Source organism: Tachypleus tridentatus, chromosome 1, assembly GCF_004210375.1.
Source record: "Tachypleus tridentatus isolate NWPU-2018 chromosome 1, ASM421037v1, whole genome shotgun sequence".
NCBI lineage: Eukaryota > Metazoa > Arthropoda > Merostomata > Xiphosura > Limulidae > Tachypleus > Tachypleus tridentatus.
In genome coordinates this window covers 17619129-17642479 of record NC_134825.1, presented here as the reverse complement: position 1 = coordinate 17642479, position 23351 = coordinate 17619129, and the positions used below count along the sequence as shown (strand labels likewise).

The 23351-nt window shown below is 33.1% G+C and overlaps 1 protein-coding gene across 1 annotated transcript; it reads right to left on the bottom strand.

Moving 5' to 3' along the window:
• Positions 1-8718: 8718 nt before the first annotated feature.
• On the bottom strand, positions 8719-23056 carry LOC143244048 (protein anon-73B1). Its single transcript, XM_076488049.1, has 3 exons — positions 22910-23056; positions 12931-13093; positions 8719-9882 (listed from the first exon to the last, which is right to left on the bottom strand). The coding sequence occupies exons 1-2, from the start codon at positions 23018-23020 to the stop codon at positions 12971-12973; spliced, it is 234 nt and encodes a 77-aa protein (XP_076344164.1). The 5' UTR covers positions 23021-23056; the 3' UTR covers positions 8719-9882; positions 12931-12970.
• Between the last annotated feature and the right edge of the window lie 295 nt (positions 23057-23351).

Below are 23351 nucleotides of genomic sequence, written 5' to 3'. Positions count from 1 at the left end.
TGGTCAAGAAATGTGGTACAGATGACATGGTTAAGATATGTGGTATAGATGACATGGTTAAGAAATGTGGTATAGATGAAGAAATGTGGTACAGATGACATGGTCAAGATATGTGGTATAGATGACATGGTTAAGAAATGTGGTACAGATGACATGGTTAAGAAATGTGGTACAGATGACATGGTCAAGATATGTGGTATAGATGACATGGTCAAGATATGTGGTACAGATGACATGGTTAAGAAATGTGGTACAGATGACATGGTTAAGAAATGTGGTATAGATGACATGGTTAAGAAATGTGGTACAGATGACATGGTTAAGAAATGTGGTATAGATGACATGGTTAAGAAATATGGTATAGATGACATGGTTAAGAAATGTGGTACAGATGACATGGTCAAGATATGTGGTATAGATGACATGGTTAAGAAATGTGGTACAGATGACATGGTCAAGATATGTGGTATAGATGACATGGTTAAGAAATATGGTATAGATGAAGAAATGTGGTATAGATGACATGGTCAAGATATGTGGTATAGATGACATGGTTAAGAAATATGGTATAGATGACATGGTTAAGAAATGTATTACAGATGACATGGTCAAGATATGTGGTATAGATGACATGGTTAAGAAATGTGGTGTAGATGACATGGTTAAGAAATGTGGTATAGATGACATGGTTAAGAAATGTGGTACAGATGACATGGTTAAGATATATGGTATAGATGACATGGTTAAGATATGTGGTACAGATGACATGGTTAAGATATATGGTATAGATGACATGGTTAAGATATGTGGTATAGATGACATGGTTAAGATATATGGTATAGATGACATGGTTAAGATATGTGGTATAGATGACATGGTTAAGATATGTGGTATAGATGACATGGTTAAGAAATGTGATATAGATGACATGGTTAAGAAATGTGGTATAGATGACATGGTTAAGATATGAAAGAATGGGAAAGAAACACTACAGCAGTTCTCCTAAACAACTGCCACCCATCAGTCAATTTCACACTAAAACTACCCAATTCAGAAGGATACTTAATGTTTTTAGACGTAGCCCTAAAAATCCAAGGGAAACAAATACGGAGCACCATATACATTACAGAGAATTAAAGAAGTTGATATTTCTCGACAACAAATCACAACATTCAGAACAAGTAAAAACGGGATCAGTCGTACGAGAGTTACAGAGAATATATCAAAACTGTTCCACGTTGAATGTCATTCAATTATGTTAAAACACTACTATCACGAAATGGATACGCCGAATATCACATGGACAAAATTTTCATATCATAAAAAAATTGCAACAGTAACGGTTTTTTTTGTTTTTTTTTAATTTAGCACAAAGCTACTCGAGGGCTATCTGTGCTAGCCGTCCCTAATTTAGCAGTGTAAGACTAGAGGGAAGGCAACTAGTCATCACCACCCACCGCCAACTTTGAGCTACTCTTTTACCAACGAATAGTAGGATTGACCGTCACATTATAACGCCCCCACACGGCTGGGAGGGCAAGCATGTTTGGTGCAACCCTCAGATCACCAATCGAACGCCTTAACCCACCTGGCCATGCCGGGCCTTACAACAGCATCAGATCCCAAAACAAAACATGTACACAAAAACGTCAATAATGAACATTCATTTAATAAACAACACAATCACAAACAAGATTCGTAAAGCCTTTAAACAATCCCAACTGACAATCAACGTAGCGTAAAAAGAAACAAGTAAAACTCTGAAACAACTATTAGTTTACCCTTCGTTCTCATGTATAAAATGTATCAAAAAACAATGATACATCAGAGAAAATGAAAGAGGACAAATGTGTCACGCCAAAAACGTATTATATCAAATCATTTGTAATATATGTGGAGACGCATGTATAGGAGAAACCTGAAGACCTTTTCACACGTTTGCATCTCAGAACACATGGTATGAATAACAAGAAACCACTCCACCAAAACACTTCCTACACAAACACGGACCCTCAAACATAGAAAAACCCATTTCAGGTTTCTATATTACAAAAAATCAGATATTTTAAACAGAGAAACTATATGAGCTATAGTAATTTACAAAAAAATCAAACAATTAACAGAAGCAATGGGTAATATATATAACAAGCCACCATTTAAAAAACAACACATCATATCAATACACTTTTACAGTGCAACACTTGCGTACTCTGGAGTATCACACAGTCTTGTAAATCTGTTTTAACACTATTATTAAACTATGTGTCGTTGCCACTTATTACTGTCTTTTAGCAGCTTCTATTTTCCGTCAATGTATGCTAATCATAAAGCATATTGTAGTTATCTTTATATCTCATATATAAGTAATGTAAGTCATCTCTTATTATAGCTGTATATTCTGTATTATAACTATACTATAATATTAGAAGACAAATAAGAGTTAAAATCGCATAGGTGACGTAAATATTGATATTAAATAAACATTAATTACTTAAATATAGTTCGAAACGTCATCTTTCTTCAGATAAAAATATATTAAAACTTGACGATTGTTCAACCTATTATTTAATTTTTATACTATAACATTAGAACAATAATGAAACAATCATATTAACTTATACATTGTTAGACGCACTTTATGACAGGCTCGACAAGAACATGACAAGCAGTTTTATAAGTTAACAAATATTCTAATATCAAACAGTTGCATATATTAACCCTGAGGTGCTGCAATACCGAAACGTTGATTGAAATATATCTGTAAATGTCATATTTACATTACGACGATCATTGTTTGTTTATTAAGTAATGTGTTGGCAACAGAATTCACTCAGAGGCACACGTATAACTAATTACTAATCGATACAATAATACACTATCCGCTACGCAAAGGTCGATTAGTTTGTTTTGTTTGTTTGTTTTTTGAATTTCGCACAAAGCTAATCGAGGGTTATTTGTGCTAGCCGTCCCTAATTTAGCAGTATAAGACAAAAGGGAAGGTAGCTAGTCATCACCACCAACCGCCAACTCTTGGGCTACTCTTTTACCATCGAATAGTGGGATTGACTGTTACATTATAACGCCCCCATGGCTGAAAGGTCGAGCATGGCGCGACAGGGATGCGAACCCGCGACCCTCGAATTACGAGTCGCACGTCTTAACACGCTTGGCCATGCCCGGTTGTTGGTCGATTAGTTATCAGAAATGCTTTGTGTATTATGCATAGGCACAATTAATATTTCCCTAGTATGTGAGGCCAGAACATATACTGTCCACTATACGTGGTAATAATTGGAAGATGATTATGTATCCATAGGGTCACAGCGGCATGTCTACGGACTTACAACACTACAAACTGGATTTCGATACCGGCAGTGGGAAAAACAGTGATAACCTCATGCGTAACTCTATACTTAATTACAATCAAAATATAGTTATGAAAATATTTATACTTATCAATACTAAACACATTAAATTCTTAAAATACAGCAGTTTATGGATTTAAACACTAAAATCAGGGGTTTGATTCCCCTTGGTGGACTCATCAGATAGTCCGATGTGGCTTTGCTACAAGAAAACACACACACACCATCTGGTGAAAAACCACAGGAATACATAGCCGCCAAAGCACCAAACCATAGAACGTAGAAACCTGAAACTTTGCACCCATACTAAATGGACACTGAGGGTGTACACCAAGGTGTTATTACTTTGGCGCATGAGTATCTTTTTATGCAAAAACTACATAGAAATGAAATGTGTCCGCCTTGGAATGTTAGTGTTTTAACTATTATGAGATGTTAAAGAATGATTTAAAAAACTCTTATAGGACGTCACAGGGTAATTTTAATTATTATGAGAAGTTAGTGTTTTAATTATTATGGAATGTTAGAGTAATTTTTGAAAACTATTATAGAATGTTATAGTGGTTTTAAAAACACTATCGTGGGATGTTATATAGTTTCAACCATAACTGGATGCTATAGATTGGTTTTAACTACTACAGGACGTTATAGAGTATTTACCTATTATGAGATGTTATAAAAACAGTTTAACTATTATAGAATATTACAATGTGTTTTCTAACTATAGTTATAGTGGTTTTTAACTATTACCAGCATGCAGTCTGTCAAAAATGACGTGGAAAATACTATCACCAAACCCAATAATATACCCTAACCTCACATTTCATAACTAACTGAAATAAATACATTTTGAGAAATCAAACTTGACCAGGAAAGAAACTTTGGATGTTATACAGTTTTCACGCTTATTTTTTGACATTTATCAACAATATATATCGTTGCTATTATGGGGATTATAGAGTGCTTTACCTATTAAAGGTTGTTAGACAATAGTTTGTTTCTATTATAGGATATAATATAATAGTTTTAACTGTTAACGGAAGTTATAGAATGGTTTTAAGTATTATCAGATGTTATATTGTCGAGAACACCTTCCTGCTTCTTTTCTGGTAATGATCAGTCACATACTTCGTCGCTTAGCAACAAAACTGATATGGAATGTAATAAGTGTTTTTAACTGTTACGGGTTGTTACAGAGTAGTTTTATCTGTTACAGGGAAGTTTTAACTGCTATGAGACTAACGTGCAGCCCGTCAAAAATAACGAGGCTAGTAAGTACTATAACTCCCATCCCATGGTATACCCTAACCTCACGTTTGGTAAGTACTATAACTTCCACCCCATGGTATACTCTAACCTCACGTTTGGTAGTTAACTCATTTAGTTCGGTTTATTCTGAATTTTGCGCAAAGCTACACGAGGGCTATCTGCGCTAGCCATCCCTAATTTAGCAATGTAAAGCTAGAGGGAAGGCAGCTAGTCATCACCATCCACCGCCAACTCTTGGGCTACTCTTTTACCAACGAATTGTGGAACTGACCGTTACATTATAACGCCCCCACGGCTGAAAGGTCTAGCGTGTTTGGTATGACGAGGATCCGAACCAGCGACCCTCGGATTACGAATCGAGTGCCTTAACCACTTGGCCATACCGGTCCTACTTTTACGATGGATTCACAATAAACACACTGAATGTGTGATTTCTTATAGCAAAGCCACATCGGGCTATTTGCTGAGCCTACCGAGGGGAAACGAACCCCTGATTTTAGCGTTGTAAGTCCGTAGACATACCGCTGTACTAGCGGGGGCAAACATTTTGACATGGTGATCTAGAATAAATCCGGGTACTTTTGCTAGGAATTAATAAAAACAACCAAAACTTTGGAGGTTAGACTCTAGAGATATATTAAAGTCTTTGTTTTGATTTTATAATAATATTCTGTTGCTTATAAGTCACGAAAGGTAATGAATTAACTTAATGTGTTTCTTTGAATGTTTATATATTTTCCTGAAGTTATTATCCGTAAAGAAAATTATTTATATACAGTCTCTTGTTTTGTAATATCAAGACCAAAACAACAATGTACGCTTTGCGTCGTACATTGTACTCGCAATATATAGGTACCTTCACCTTTGTTAACATGTTTTTTAAGAAACGCTAAAGATATTATTATATGTACTTCATGAATACATATTAAGTATAAAATAAGAGTAAAACAAATACTATCTATTAATACTAGTTTTAATAGTTTTTTACTACATCCTTTCTTTTAACAGTGTGGCCTGACTTACAGCTTTTAGGCCTAATATTTTTATACGCATCAACTCTTTATCAATCATTACAGAGAGCGTTCGTAACAGATGGCTATGCTACATAATGGTTTTACCGTATTACTAGGCCTTGCCCAAACCATCATAAAATGACAGATTGTAATTTTGTTTAAAAACTACAGAAAATGTTTTTCATTAAGTCATATAACCTAAAAATTAGGGTTTAAACGCCGAAAGATGATGAAGGGCCTAAAAGCAATAGGCCTAAGGTTTATGATAAAAACTCTGTCAGTGAGTTTAGACGTAAAAAGTAATTTCAAGCACCATCATCATTTGAGACTGATGGCAAAACATGGGAGATAAAAAAAATCCACAAGTAATAAGAAAACTGAAAACTTCATATCAACCTAATAAAAAAATATATATTTTATGTTCACTAACCTCTTGGTTAGATGTTTTTAGAACTTCGGAATGTCTACCTCAAGCGAAGTATATGCACACAAAAAGACGTAAAACTATTTAGAAAACTGTAATTCAAGCCAGCCTTCGTGAACGTTTGAAGTGTTGTATGCATACTGAAGACAACAATATCGGGTCATATTTTAGTTGCTGAGCAACACAGACGAACAAACGGAGCAGTACCAAAATAATTATATTTTATATATATATTAGAAGAGTAGAGCTGGTACAGTACCGTATACCAGACACGAAAGGGTTACGCTACATGAATGCTAAGTAAGTACAGGGTGGCTCGTAAGTCCCTACCCATCCATATATCATATGTATCCAGTGTATCTGTGTGCTGTCCCTCATTCTCGCTGCATAATATTATGTCACAATACGCTCTTCAAGTGTAAATAGGCTTACATCGACCATATTTCCCTGAAAAAAAAAAGAAAGAAATTTATAATACATGCGTAATTGAATATAACATAACATATGGATGGGTAGGGACTTACGGGCCACCCTGTACATTCAACTCCTAAGAAAATGGTACAAAAAAAAAAGTCCTTCTCCGAAACCTATTATTTGTGTATCCCGTTTCTGCTGCCTTTTTCTAGAGCTCCATTATTTTTACACTCCGTTTCTGTTAATTAGAACTATCCTTTTTAAAATTATCCACTTTGTTGACTTATCGTGCATTGAGTAAGAAACATCGATTTCTTAAGACTAGCTATTTATTTATGTGTACCTAGTTTTCGACAGGCATAATCTTTTCATGAAACTTTTCAATCTAGTTAAGATTGTAATCCATGCTTTTCCTGATTAAACGCTATATATTTGTGTGTGTGTCTTCCAACTACTGTCTATGGGTTTCTTCCTTTTTGAAATGTTATCAACCATTACCTTCGTGATTTGGATGTAAATCAGTTTTACACACATACTCTTTACGTGTTCTATTGTGGCTCAGCAGTGGTATTCATGCGGACTTGTAGGTGGGAACAGCACAGATAACCCATTGTATGTCTTTGTGCTCAACAACAAACAAATACTATTTTATGTATTCGTTTTAGGAACTATCCTTTTTACAAAAGACTTGCGTGTTTTGTTGGGTTTTTTTTTTTCAATTGTTTGAGGCACAATAAATGTAATAGAATCGCCAAATTGCTGAAAACAAACAATACTATTAAATTATAATTTACCATATTTGGTTTAACTGAAATAGTTTAAGAGATTATATAACTTAGTTTTATACGTTCAACCTTGACGTGAATCAAGAATTAGGTATGATTTAACCACTTCTTAACTTTTACAAAGTTAACGGCATCGCAATCAATTACTAGAATAAAATAATAATAAAAAAGACAATAGGGTTTTATAAAAATTAAGTTTGTTGTTGTTTTTTTAATTTCGCACAAAGCTACTCGAGGGCTATCTGTGCTAGCCGTCCCTAATTTAGCAGGGTAAGATTAGAGGGAAGGCAGCTAGTCATCACCACCCACCGCCAACTCTTGAGCTACTCTTTTACCAACGAATAGTGGGATTGACCGTCACATTATAACGCTCCCATGGCTGAAAGGGCGAGCATGTTTGGCTCGACGGGGATGCGAACCCGCGACTCTCAGATTACGAGTCGCACGCCTTAACACGCTTGGCCATGCCGGGCCAAAAATTTAGAGCAACAAATACTATAGTTGTGCACGATTTACGTATGACCTTGCACGTAAAACTATAATCAAACCAACGTTAAACCAGGAGAGTTCAAAGTGTTTCTGTGTTCGTTGCAATGACCTAAACATATTTTATTCCACTCGATGGCATGCATTTAGCCAGAAATAAACAAAATCAATGTAACTATTTTCCCCTTAATTTTCTACTGTCTTAGAGATTTTACACAATCACACATTGTAGTTTTGATGGGCCACTCTTAGCACTGAGAGATCCGCTAAATTAACGGATTCTGTTTCCATTATCTCGCCTTTTAGAACGCTGTGATCCTGACTCTTTAAATCTCATTAGCCTCGCGTTGTACTCATATTCAATAAAAACGCAATAATGTTAGTAGAGAAATTAAAACAAAACACATTTAAACTTGGATTAAAATGTCATTTTACTGTTAACGTCAACTGTAATGAGTCAGTTTCTATAGCACACTGACATTAATGCTTTCTCAAAGAAAGGTTACTTTCATATTCCCACATCATAATTAGTACAGCTCTTCTACTTCCCCTGAGAAAGTAGTTCGTTATCCCCGCAATTATGTGTTAAGCTACCATTGTCAGCAGTGCATAATATAGAACAAACATCCGTAAATCCTCACTTACATAATGCATGTTTGATTTTTACAGTCGTGTTAATTACTAGAAAATTAGTTGGTACTTTTTAAGAAACCCCAGTGAATTATGTACGTCAAGACGTAGGCGCGCTGCACTGTTCCTTTGAGGTTTGAAATTCGTTTCGACTCGTTCATATTACTAACGACTGTGACATTCTCGAATTATAAAACACGACAAATCTAAAGACTTTGAGCTACACCCACGCCCAAACTTCTTTCACAGAACGTGCATTGAACCGCAGCAAACATACGGTTTCCAGGGTAAACAGAAAATCAAGCGAGATAAAAACAACTATAGAGTAAATATTTTTCAAGCATTCATTTATTTTCCTTTTCTCCCGACAACCTGCTCTATAAACAAAATGAAAAGCTTTCACAAAGAAACGCAAACACGTGAATGCCTTAACGCCTACTGCATCGACATTCATAATACAGTCTTTCGTCTCATATCTAAATATCAAAGTGTATAGGACAAGGTGATCTTAAATAGCAGAGACTCGATACCCTCAAAAAATTAAAATATCTGGATATTGAATATTTGTAGATTATTTAAACAGGAAATGAATAAGTTATTTTAATATGTCAGTTTTCAAATCGGCAATTTATTGTAGTAATATCAATGCAGGCTAAGTATATTTTCAACAATAAATTCGTAAGTTTTGAACATTTTAGAAGCTTACATATTTGTTCAGGGAGTTCTGTTTGACAATTCTGTCTACAGTGTGTAGTAGATATACCTTTCTTCAAAATAAAAAGCTGTACGGCATCAGGTGCCATCACATTGTTCTTATATTAGTTAAATACTAACACACAGCCCGTTAACAGTCTTGAATTAAATAACATTAATATTTCTACGGTTATTGTCTGTTAATAATATCCACAGTATTTATTTTTCTCTAGTTATTGTGTTGCAAAGTCAAATAATTCCGTTGTACTGCTAGATGTAGTGCCATCTATTAACGAAAATCGTAATCATTTACAATGTCAAGAAATTTGGAAGAGAGTTCTTCTTTAGCTGCCATTAAACAATAAGAATGTTAATTTTTCCATGTTTCCAGTACACTGATCTTTCGAAAGTTTAGATTCTTCTTCTCATACATGTATATTTGCTTTATTATATTATTATATATATATATTTTGGAAGCTTCCTTGTTTGATTAAAAAAAAACTGTTTGGAGCAAATATTAAATTATTACAAATCAACAAAAGAAGTTTTAATACCAGAGAACCACAGATAGCCTAGCTGCTTTGTGCCATAAAACACCAAACCAATACCAGAGAATTTGAAATAATTAATAATAATAATTTAATGATAAATTCCTAAATCCTGTGATGCTAATGACATAGTCCCTAAAATGATACAAAAAAGAAAAACTAATATACATGTAAATATAACAGAATTCAATTTAAAGAATGAGCACAATTTGCTGCATTTTTAGATCTTGTTCCTCATTTCATAAGAAGTTCAAGCTGCAAAGAAATAAATAAAAAATTATTAACATTTCAAAATATATGTATCCACACATATACATTGCTGACTAAAATCTTAAGGCCAATGAACATAAAGAAAAAATATGCATTTTGCATTGTTAGACTCAACTACTTATTTCAATAAAGCTTCAAAAGATGAAAATAAGAAAAGGGAAAATAAAAATAAAAAACTTTTATAGCATTTAATAGGAAAAATGTGAACATTAGTATTGTCAACATCTCCCACTGACATCTCCTGTGTTACATTGGGTAAAAACATGGCAAAGGCTAAAAAGTTAACAGAATTTGAATGTGGCAGAATTGTGAAGCTGCAAAAGCAAGGTCTCTCGCAACGTGCCATCGCTGGTGAGATTGGGCATAGTTAAACTGGTGTTGCAAATGTCTTGAAAGACTGAGGGATACGGAACGAGAATTTCAAGTGGTCGGCCCAAGAAAATTTCGCCAGTGTTGAGCAGGAGGATTTGATGGGTTGTCCAGCAAGTCACCAGCTGATCATCAAACCAGATTAAGGTCCTTACAGACACAGAATGCAGCTCAAGAACAATAAGACAGCTTCTATGAGAGAAAGGCTTTAAAAACCGTAAACATCTTCAAAGGCCACGCCTCCTTCCACACCATGAAACAGCTCGGTTAAACTTTGCTGAGAAGCACCAAACATGGGATGTAGAAAACTGGACAAAGGTTTTGTTTTCTGATGAGTTAAATTAACCTCCACATTCCTCAAGCAGCTGTAAAATAAAATGTGTATTTATGCAATTCCATAAAAAGGATTACTGATAAAATCACCAGATGGAGAACCTATTGATGTCTGTGCAATTATGAATTAAATACTGAAACAGGAACTGGGAAATAGTTTTCTGCATGCACTAGATGGATTGTAGATAGCATGCACAGAGGTGTAATGTGATTTGAATGTAATGTCATTGAATTAAGCCTCATGCAATGGAAACTAACCTACAAGATACACAGTGATAAGATAATGCATGACTGGATGTGGCAACATGGCCAATAATGCTCCAAATTTGTTTTAATATAATATACACAGCCTGTTTACACTAAGTATCTACCTTAAATGTTTACTTGCACATTCCATTCCAGTGATAAACACACAGTCATATTTCACCCATTAGTTTCAAGGGTTATACATTAGTCATGGCAACACCTATTTTGAGTACTGCTTTTTTTTCATACTAATTTCTTTAACACTTCCAACTCTACTCACAAGATAGTATAATCCTAACTAATATTTTACTGTACCTCTATAAAGTATTTGTTTTCTCTCACAATAGATAACAAAAACGATTAAATAACAGTGTAAAAGTTGAAAGAAATAACTTTCACACAATTTTCACTGATAGACAACAAATACAATCAAACTTTTTGTGGCTTTCAGTTAACTTATTTCACATAATCTTGGGCTCAGAGAGTACTGAGAAACAGCTAGAGTCAGATGCACACCTCAGATGTGAATTAAAATCAGTAATTTTAAATTATTATGCTTGAAGTCGACATTATTTTAACAAAGAATACAGCATTTATTGAAGAGATTTATTCTTTTTTAACTTATATATAAAACAAAGCTAAGTTTATCATCATAGTAAGTATCACATATACTCATAAATTGTACTGGTGGTTTAATTCATGCAAAACTCTCAGGTGGAGGTACTTAAATTATAAATTCTGTAATTATAGGGTTGAATGTTTACATTCATTTTAGGTAGTGTTCAAAACTTTATTTTCAAACAAAGAACTGTTTTTTTATAACTTGTTGTGGAAGCATTTTAAGTTTAGTTTGTAATGAGAATTACTTCAAATATACCAAAACACAAGTCATGAGTAAATATCTGTAAAAGTGTGTATGTAGGCTTTGCACTTTATATATTCTTAATACAACATATTTTGTTGAAACTTGCTGTTTTTGTGATGTGGTGGATGTGAGAATAGGAAACACTATATTAATAAAGCTTCTACTAAATGTAAAAAAAAATATCATAAAAGTTTAACTTCAGAACAATCAGTCTTGTGTATCTTACAAAGGCCCACAGTATCTACCTTATACATACAGTATTTATATCAATGAACCAGATGTTCAGTGTTCATATTATGAGTACTCTGCTAATATAATGAACAGGCTATATAGGTATCAATATATTAAATACACAGATTACATATGAGTAGCACTGGTACCATATGTAGTCTATATATTCATAGTATTGATATCACATGCACATCATAGGTACTCAGAGTATCCATATTGAGAACAGTCCACTTACTCACAGTTCTTCCTAACATATCAGTTTATGGCATAAAAATATGTACAACAAAATCTACCCTCTGAGTCCATGTTGTAGGCAGTATGTATTTAGTTATAGTATACAGATTCTAATGTAAGTTTTTCTCCTGAGCAGTTAACAAAGTAAAAATTTAAAAATTATGGCATATTTAATCATTTCTATTATCAAAACTTTTTATAAATGGGGGTCAAGGTAAATGCTAGAAGTTAGTTATTTGTTTGTGTTACACAAGTAATGAAACAATTAATTGGTGAGCTGAGCTATTCTTGTCAGCATTTCTCTTTGTTCTAGTTGAACTTACAGGGGAAGAAAAGAGATACACTTACTTTTTATTAAAGCATTCATTGTAACACATTTGTCCCATACTTTTCACACTAAAATACACACATATCACATGCCTGTTGTCAGCTGTTTAATGTGTATTGTATTGTTCATTGGTTATAGTTTTGTCTCATCAAACATCTGTCAACTGTGTAAACTTTGCCCTGCCTGAGAGTAAGGATTTTAGATTGTCAGTAGATCTAATTTATCTGCTCTGCTAGTGACCCAAGAGATACCACAGCATATATTTCACCAACGTTCTGTGTCTACTGTTTTTATACACTAAAAATATTTACTTTCTTATTCCAGATCTTGTAAAGACTCTAAATATCTTCACCTACTGAAAATGAAAGTTATATTTAAGCACAATAATACTGAAACCAAATTGTTCAAAACGTATGTTAGTACCTACCCAAGCCATAACTTCCAGGTACATGTAACATGTTAACAATTTATCTCCTCTTTTTCTTTTCCTGCCTACTTCTCCTGCCAGAATGATGGCTATGGTGCTTGTGAGACGGTTGGTGAGATGTCCCTTCTATCCCTGTATCATCATCACTTGACTCCCCTCCATCCTGAAAATTAGAGATAAAACACTTGAACTCTATTCACGTATAAATGAAGATTTACTAAACTTAGCTTCGTATCCTTGCAAGGGGGGTTTCATTATGCTTAGCCTGGTAGTAAATTATATTTTGTGAGCAAAACATCTTTTGAATATTTGCAATTAATTAAAAAGAAAATACAAGGTGATGATTTGAGTCATGCACAAGACAATCTGATTTTCCTTTGAGTCGTGTTATGTCACATAGTTTGTTAGAAATATCATACCCTCACGACAATGACTAATAATAAATAATAAAAACAGCATTTTTTGTTCAAAAATAAATATATTTATAAACTTTATTGTAATGTCTTAGCAACACTGAATCATATTACAAGTATAAAAAGTCTTGTATTGCATGTTCTGCAAAACTTTGTACTACAGTGGTACCTCGGTTCTCAAACTTAATCCGTTCCAGAAGGCTGTTCGAAAACCGAATCGATTTTTTTCATAAGAAATACTGTAAACTAAATTAATCCATTACAGACCTCCAAAAATTACGCATTATGAAGCATTTTAAGTAAAAATATTGCTTATTTATACCTGTATAATGATACTTACATGCATAAAGCCAACCACAAAAACTATAAACACAATAAAAAGCCAGTAAATGAAAATTTAACTGCACTTTACTTGTGCTGAAGAGAGCTGATGTTGTAAGTGAAAGGTGGTGAGGAAGGTGGAGGGTAGAAGGGTTATTACTATTTGGTAGGGGAGTCACCTTCCATAAAAATGTCAGGTAATTCTCCTTCTGGGGTTCTTTCTCTTTTCTGTCTCTTTGCAACGCTACAATCTGTTTGAGACTCACTGGACCTATTTCTTACTAAAAACTTGTCTAATGAGGTTTGTTTCTGCCTACATTTTAAAATGTTTCTTAAGTAAGACATGAAATTGTCATTGAAAAGGTTTATGCTGCAGTTTGCTACAGCTTTGTCAGAGTGAAATTTTCCACAAAACTTTGTAACTCTCCCTATTTTCCACACATTTCCTTGATTAGTAAACTAGGAACATCCTCCCTTCCCTCCTCCTCATCTGAAGACACTTCCTCAGTTGCCTTCTGTTGCTGCTCCTTCTGAAGGTCTTGGAGTTCTTTGTGGTGAGCTCAGTGTTGTGGTCTTCCACCAACTCTTCCACATCATCACCACTCACATTCAAGCCCACACACTTGCCTAGTGAGACAATATTCTCAACAACAGGCTCAGCCTCAAAGCCCTCAAAGTCTCTACCTGCTACTAAGTCTGGCCACAATTTCTTCCAGGCTGAGTTCATGGTCCTCAAAGACACTTCCCTCCAGGCTTTGTCTAAGATCCTCAAGCAATGTAAGATATTAAAGTGATTTTTCCAGAACTCTCTGAGGGTTAACTCTGTGTCAGAGGTCACTTCAAAGCACATTTAAAACAGTGGTTTTGCATAGAGTTTCTTAAAGTTCAATATGACCTTTGGTCCATGGGCTGAATGAGAGGAATCATGTCAGGGGGCAAGAGCTTCATCATAATGAAACTGTACTCTTCCACCAACCCCTCCTCCAAGCCTGGTGGGTGAGCAGGTGCATTGTCCATCACAAGAAGGGCCTTGAATGGCAACTGTTTTTCCATGAGGTAATTCTTTACACTTGGGGCAAACACTTCATGGACTCACTCCATAAAAAATTGCCTAGTTACCCATGCTTTACTATTTGTCCTCCACATAACATTCAGTTTACTTTTCAGGACATTATTTTTATTAAAAACCCTCAGGTTCTCAGAATGATACACAAGCAAAGGCTTAAGTTTTAAGTCCCCACTTACATTACTACATAACAATAGAGTTAGCCTGTCCTTCACTGGCTTGTGTCCTAGCAGTGACTTCTCCTCCTTGATGATGTAGGTCCTCTTTGGCATTTTCTTCCAAAAGAGGCCTGTCTCATCACAGTTGAACACTTGTTTGGGAATGAAACCCTCAGCTTCTACATAGTCCTTAAATTCCCTAACAAATTTATCAGCAGGGTCTTTGTTAGAACTGGCACCCTCCCCATGTCTCACCACACTATGTATGCCACTTCTCTTCCTAACTTTTTCAAACCACTCCCTACTAGCCTTAAAGGCATCACTTGTATCAGCACTCGTTCCAGGGGTGTTTTTCAGGAACTCAGCATGCAACTGCTTTGCTTTCTCACAAATGATGGTCTCAGAAATGCTATCACCAGCTAACTGTTTTTTGTTTACCCAAATCAACAACAGTTTTTCTACCTCTTCCATTGTTTGTGATCTTTGTTTCGTAAGCACTATCCTTTTGCAACATCAGCTCCTTTGATGACCTCCTTATTTTTCAGTATGGTGCAGACTGTAGACTTCACCATACCAAACTGTGTAACAAGGTCAGACACGCGAACACCACTCTCATACTTCACTATGAGATCTTTTTTCACCTCTATTGTGGCTCTAACAACTTTTCTTTTTGGTTTGTTGCTTTCATAATCCTTCTTTGACCCCATGGTGGCTTATTTAATCAAAATATTTAGAAAAACAACAAAAAGAAAAACGATAACATTCACAGCAGATTTTAGCGGGGGTGTGGACTGAGGAACATGTGCGGGTAAAATGTTTTGGACAAGCTTGGTGTGGGCTGAAAATGGTCGAAGTGTCATTCAGGTCATCAGTCGGTTATTTTGGGGTTCAACTCATGACAGCTTGGTTCGGAAACCGAGTTTATGTTTGACAACCGAGACATGTCTTTCTCAAACAATTTGTTCTAAAACCAAATTGTTCGAGAAGGGAGTCATTCGAGAACCGAGGTACCACTGTATTTTTTCTTCTTTTAATGAGGACAAGATTGCCATTGGATCCATGTAATTTATGTATAAAAAAAAAAAACATATGAAACAGCAAAGTGACAAAATCACATCTACAAAAGCAATCAAACAAAGCAAAAGTTGAATTAAATTTAGCCAAACACATCCATATAACTATCTAATAAAGGTTTAAAACAGTCTAGATTAACAGTTCATTCAACATCATGCAATCCAGGACATAAGTTAAAAAATTTAGCTAAAAATATGCTTCAAAATGTGATATTCAAGATTGTATTTCTAACTCATGTATTCCAGAAAATGAAAGAGACTACCACTAGAAACATATTCATGCTTTTAGCCATTCAGAAATAACCTTTCAACACTCTTTAGAAAACAAACTTTAAATTGTAATCCTCTCCTAGTGCTACAAATCAGTTATTATTCTAATTTTTCCCTCACTGCAGCTGTTGGAAGGGCTATATGGAGAATCTTAATATTTGGATACTGAACATGCATTAGTGCAGTTGTGAATTACATAAACCTTCCATAATTAAAAACTAAATACAACACCCCAAACACCTTGATTTAAGTAACAGTGCATTACAAATAAATGTAATTTATGTACAAATCAAACGATTTACACAGTAACATTTGTTCCAATCAAAACCCTTTATCTGGCCATGTATTACATGGGATCATATTGCCTGGAATTCTGCTTCTTTTACATTTTCAAGTATTGAAATGACATTTCCTGCAAATATTTTTCAACATCAAAATTCAAAGGACCTGTATGATCAAATAATTTGCTTCTGTAATTTTACAGGTATTTTTTTGTCTGGTAAAATGTCATATATCACATCCTTCTTTGAAAGAAACATTCCAACCACCTCACTATCTTTTAATAATTCTTCTTTCTATATGTGTATGGAAATTGTGGTCTATCCATATTATCTCCTCTTTATTGTGGTTGTGATGGTTTCTCACACTGAAAGATGAAGACCTTCCAAAAGGTAATGTCTTGACATACCAGAATGGCTCCATTAACATAATTCACCCATAGTATTACATTAGACAATAAACATTTAAATAACCCATAGAATGACTGATATTTTTACAGTACTATAAAGTAATATTTGCCATATAATGTTAATAACTTTTCTAATCAAGTTTCTTTGTTATTATTATAGTTACAACTATTCTTACTATCATTTATTTCCTTCACTTCTCTAATTCAATCATATTTGGTACGAATACTAACCAGAACTCTGTAACAATTATCAATGTATAAATGGTTGAGTTTAGTACAAGTAGATATCACTCAAGGTATTTACACTTCAAAACCAACAAGAATACAAAATCTCTCCTTTACTTTTATTGATAAGTATCTGACTTCACACCTACTTTGTTTTTATTGTTGACAAAGCTTTCACATCATTTATCAATATTATGTGAACATATAGGTTTTAAACTAAAGTACCTTATTAACATTACATCTTTTCTCATCACAAGTTTTGTGCAACATTTCAGGTTCACAGGTAATACATTTTTTCTATTGTTTCATTGAAACATTTACACAGTGTGAAAGGTCAATTTATGTGCATGATTATTAAGTTATTTGTTACTTATTAAATTAATAATTGAAACTGTGGTATAAATCTACTATTTTTTAAACTATGGAATTAAACTGTGAAAGAGTTTGCTTTTTATTTTTATCATCAAAAACTGGACAAAACCCACAATTTAAAACTAAATATTACTATACACAGAAGCAAAAGTTCTTTGCAGTTTCTTCTTTCACCACAGCTGCACATTTAGAGGGAGGCTTTATAGTTCAACCAGTTAATAAAGTTATCTTCTTCCTTTAAACCAGTTCTTACCTCGTGGGAGAAAAATTACTTTTCAAATTTTATATAATTTTAAATGTCTTAACATGAAAGATCATCTTTCACATTATCACCCATTAAAACCACTTAAAAGTCCCTGTAGTGTAGATAAGTGGATAATACAGGGAATATAAACCCAAGCTCTTTATAGGTTGAGCAATAACCAACATCTATGAAGAACTGCTGTGTTCAGGTTGTGGTTGTTCAATGAACACAGATAACTGTATCTGTGCTAATAGTGATATGGGATGAACAATGAGTGAGGCCAGGACGAACAGTCCTACGGGTGGTGTTTAAATGGTCATGGTGCAATCAGCGAGCTTTCATGAGTTTGTAACTTCAGCTCAAATGTAATAAAACTATGCATTTTTTTTCATCAAGCCTGCTAAAGTAAAGGAGTAATTGAGATGAAGTTAGAAAACTAACAGATGAAATTTGTTCTATATGTCTCCAAGTTTCTGAATACTTATGATGCTAGAAAAATACATAGGTTATAGGGTTTTTATTAATTTCTGTCAAGACGTCTTGAGAGTTGTAGAATTTTTATGTTTCTGAATGTGATAATTTCAGTAAGATACACACACACACACACACACACATAATCAATGGAATGAATATATATTATATACACACATATATTCATAATGTGTTTAGTAACAGGTTTCTTGAAAATAAAAATGCTGTTTCTATTTTAAAAAAGCAAAACAAGTAAGGTATTGTGAGTTCTAGATGTTACATATTATGTGTTCAATCTTCTGCAATACTACACTAACTTTTCTTTATGTATTATGTGTTCAATCTTCTGCAATACTACACTAACTTTTCTTTATGTATTATGTGTTCAATCTTCTGCAATACTACAGTAACTTTTCTTTATGTATTATGTGTTCAACTAATAACTTTTCTTTATGTATTATGTGTTCAATCTTCTGCAATACTAACTTTTCTTTATGTATTATGTGTTCAATCTTCTGCAATACTACACTAACTTTTCTTTATGTATTATGTGTTCAATCTTCTGCAATACTACACTAACTTTTCTTTATGTATTATGTGTTCAATCTTCTGCAATACTACACTAACTTTTCTTTATGTATTATGTGTTCAATCTTCTGCAATACTACACTAACTTTTCTTTATGTATTATGTGTTCAATCTTCTGCAATACTACACTAACTTTTCTTTATGTATTATGTGTTCAATCTTCTGCAATACTACACTAACTTTTCTTTATGTATTATGTGTTCAATCTTCTGCAATACTACACTACTACATCTTCTGCACAACTTTTCTTTATGTATTATGTGTTCAATCTTCTGCAATACTACACTAACTTTTCTTTTATGTATTATGTGTTCAATCTTCTGCAATACTACACTAACTTTTCTTTATATGTATTATGTGTTCAATCTTCTGCAATACTACACTAACTTTTCTTTATGTATTATGTGTTCAATCTTCATGATACTACACTAACTTTTCTTTATGTATTATGTGTTCAATCTTCTGCAATACTACAGTAACTTTTCTTTATGTATTATGTGTTCAATCTTCTGTAATACTACAGTAACTTTTCTTTATGTATTATGTGTTCAAATCTTTTCTTTATGTATTATGTGTTCAATCTTCTGCAATACTACACTAAATACTACACTAACTTTTCTTTATGTATTATGTGTTCAATCTTCTGCAATACTACACTAACTTTTCTTTATGTATTATGTGTTCAATCTTCTGCAATACTACACTAACTTTTCTTTATGTATTATGTGTTCAATCTTCTGCAATACTACACTAACTTTTCTTTTATGTATTATGTGTTCAATCTTCTGCAATACTACACTAACTTTTCTTTATGTATTATGTGTTCAATCTTCTGCAATACTACACTAACTTTTCTTTATGTATTATGTGTTCAATCTTCTGCAATACTACACTAACTTTTCTTTATGTATTATGTGTTCAATCTTCTGCAATACTACACTAACTTTTCTTTATGTATTATGTGTTCAATCTTCTGCAATACTATACTAACTTTTCTTTATGTATTATGTGTTCAATCTTCTGCATACTACAGTAACTTTTCTTTATGTATTATGTGTTCAATCTTCTGCAATACTACACTAACTTTTCTTTTTATGTATTATGTGTTCAATCTTCTGCAATACTACACTAACTTTTCTTTATGTATTATGTGTTCAATCTTCTGTGTAACTTTTTTTCTTTATGTATTATGTGTTCAATCTTCTGCAATACTACACTAACTTTATGTATTATGTTTTCTTCTGCAATTATGTATTATGTGTTCAATCTTCTGCAATACTACACTAACTTTTCTTTATGTATTATGTGTTCAATCTTCTGCAATACTACACTAACTTTTACTTTATGTATTATGTGTTCAATCTTCTGCAATACTACACTAATCTTCTTTTCTTTATGTATTATGTGTTCAATCTTCTGCAATACTACACTAACTTTTCTTTATGTATTATGTGTTCAATACTACACTAACTTTTCTTTATGTATTATGTGTTCAATCTTCTGCAATACTACACTAACTTTTCTTTATGTATTATGTGTTCAATCTTCTGCAATACTACACTAACTTTTCTTTATGTATTATGTGTTCAATCTTCTGCAATACTACACTAACTTTTCTTTATGTATTATGTGTTCAATCTTCTGCAATACTACACTAACTTTTCTTTATGTATTATGTGTTCAATCTTCTGCAATACTACACTAACTTTTCTTTATGTATTATGTGTTCAATCTTCTGCAATACTACACTAACTTTTCTTTATGTATTATGTGTTCAATCTTCTGCAATACTACACTAACTTTTCTTTATGTATTATGTGTTCAATACTACACTAACTTTTCTTTATGTATTATGTGTTCAATACTACACTAACTTTTCTTTATGTATTATGTGTTCAATACTACACTAACTTTTCTTTATGTATTATGTGTTCAATACTACACTAACTTTTCTTTATGTATTATGTGTTCAAACTTCTGCAATAATACACTAACTTTTCTTCCAAAATAAAATGGCATTCTTGAAAGTTCTAGGCCTCATCAAGAGTATCCAGGTAATCATCAAGATAAAGGCTTCATTTCTTTATACCATTTTTTTGAAAACAGCAAGATTCAAATTTAAAATTTGGCTAAGGTGGGCTAGGTTCCAGTTAAGATGGTTTTATTTTTCACAGGTTGAATGGCTTATGGAACCATCTGCCATCACCAGTAGTGGAGACTGTCACTTTACAAGTTTAAATTAAGAATCAATAAATAATAAGAAAAGATAAAGAGTGGATTTAATTTTTACTTTTGCTAAAATGTGGGCATACAGGAACAATCTTTAAGGACCAAGTGACCTCTTCTTGTCTATATATTATCTTTTACTTTTTAAAATCCTCAATGTCTGAAAATTACCTTCATGACTTACATACTTTAAATATTCCTTAGTAAATATTTTTAGTGGTTTCTAATGCACTATTATCTAATTACATAAATGTAGACAGTCATGAACAAACAGCTGATCCTTAACCCTAACTGTTAACATTAAACCTATCTCACATTTCTTTTCTTTATTTCAGCAGTAACGTGTGATGACAAATTGGCATTGACCAAGCATAAACAAACAATAGTCATGATATTCATAAAATCAATTTTTAAGTTTTGTTTTTGATAAAATGTAATTTCAAAATATGTATATATTTATAACATGTTTTCTCAGTTGAAAGCCCATAGTCATAAAGCATGTGAATATCTGCTACACATGGATGAAGTGAACAAGATCTGGTATATTAGTTGCATTTTTAATTCTTTTGAAAACTTAACAAAACTGATTTCATGCCATGGTTCTATCCTGAAACATAAACTTAAATGCTTTTAACAAATATGTCTGAAATTTTTATCCTGTTTTTTTAAACAAATTTATTCATTTTAGATTACTTTATTTCAAGAACCTCTGTCATATTTCCTCCCATAGGCCTATGTATACTGTTTGCATGTGGTAAAGTCTCTGTTCCTTTAATTATGGGTTTGCCTGGTGCTCACTGTACTTGTTTATCTCACAAGTTTGTTTGAAAGTATTGGGGTTTTGGGAGTAACTCCCTTATATACATTCCATGGCATGAAAAAAGAAATATGTCAAATACAAAAGGGTTTTAGCTTAAGTTTTGGTAAATCTGTGTATATTCTCATAATGTATTACTAGTGTACACAGTTAACATAGTAATCTGTTATTATTGGTTGATTTATTATCATGTGACACAGCATAACCAGTAATGATTAACACATTTTACCTGTCAACTATTAACAAAGATGACTACAAGGAATATTTGGTAAAAATGCACCATCTGTTGGTACTTAGAGAGTTTATTACTTAAGTAAAATGGTACTTTAAGGTATTCTGCAGCATATATCAGGTTGGCCCATCAGTTTATCAGAAACCATCTGAAAGTCATTTAACATGGTATTTCTTTTGATCACCTTTATTCTTCATTGATAAATAGTACACTTAACTTATGATCATACATGCTCAATGATATTACTGAAATTCTTGTGAAAATATGGGAAAAGTGCTTAAAATATTTATAAAAAAAATACTATATCTTCATTAAAATGTACAAAAGAATCTAATTAAAATTACACTTACAATAACTATTTGCAAGTTTATTCATAATTTACTATACTATTATTTTAGAACAATTTGATGGATTAAAACAAAAAAGATTATAAATTATGAACCGTTTTGTGCTACACAAAACAGACAGTACTAGATGTAGTAATAACACCAATTCTTTCACTCAGTGATGTCGAGAAACCCACTTGTTGAGAAGATATGCAAAACGGCTGTTTGTTGAGAAAATATTTTACATAGCAGAGCGAACAATGTTTCGACCTTCTTCGGTCATCGTCAGGTTCGTCAGGTTGACGATGACCGAAGAAGGTCGAAACATTGTTCGCTCTGCTATGTAAAATATTTTCCGTTTTGCATTCATAAAATTCTTTCACTCATTCACTGCCGTCAGTCTAATACATAATTGACTACCAATACTAATACTTAAACAGATCGCAAATGTATCCTGAAATATCAAGTGCAAAAGTCAAAACTACATACTTTTCCTTCATCTTTAGCTGGTATAAAAACAACAGCTGCAATACAAACTATCTGAAAAATAGCACCTAAAAAAAGACCATATCTTAATATTTCATCTATTAAGTCACCCATTTTGTTTATTAAACTAGTGCGATAAACTTATGGTAGGTGGCGAGTTGGAAACCTAAGAATTTATCAATAATTTTAATACATTACGGGGGTGGGTGGGAGATTTGTTTAGGATTGTTACGTAATAATATCGAGAGGTCAAATACACATAAAAATAATAACAAATTGATTCATTTCTTCTTTCAAGCTGTACGTCTCACTTAAACTGGGACAGCGGTAAGCTTACGGACTTATAACGCTAAAATTAGGAGTTCGATTCCCTTCAATGGACATAGCAAATAACCCAATGTAGCTTTGCTATCAGAAAATAAGATACGTACATGCCCCACTTCAG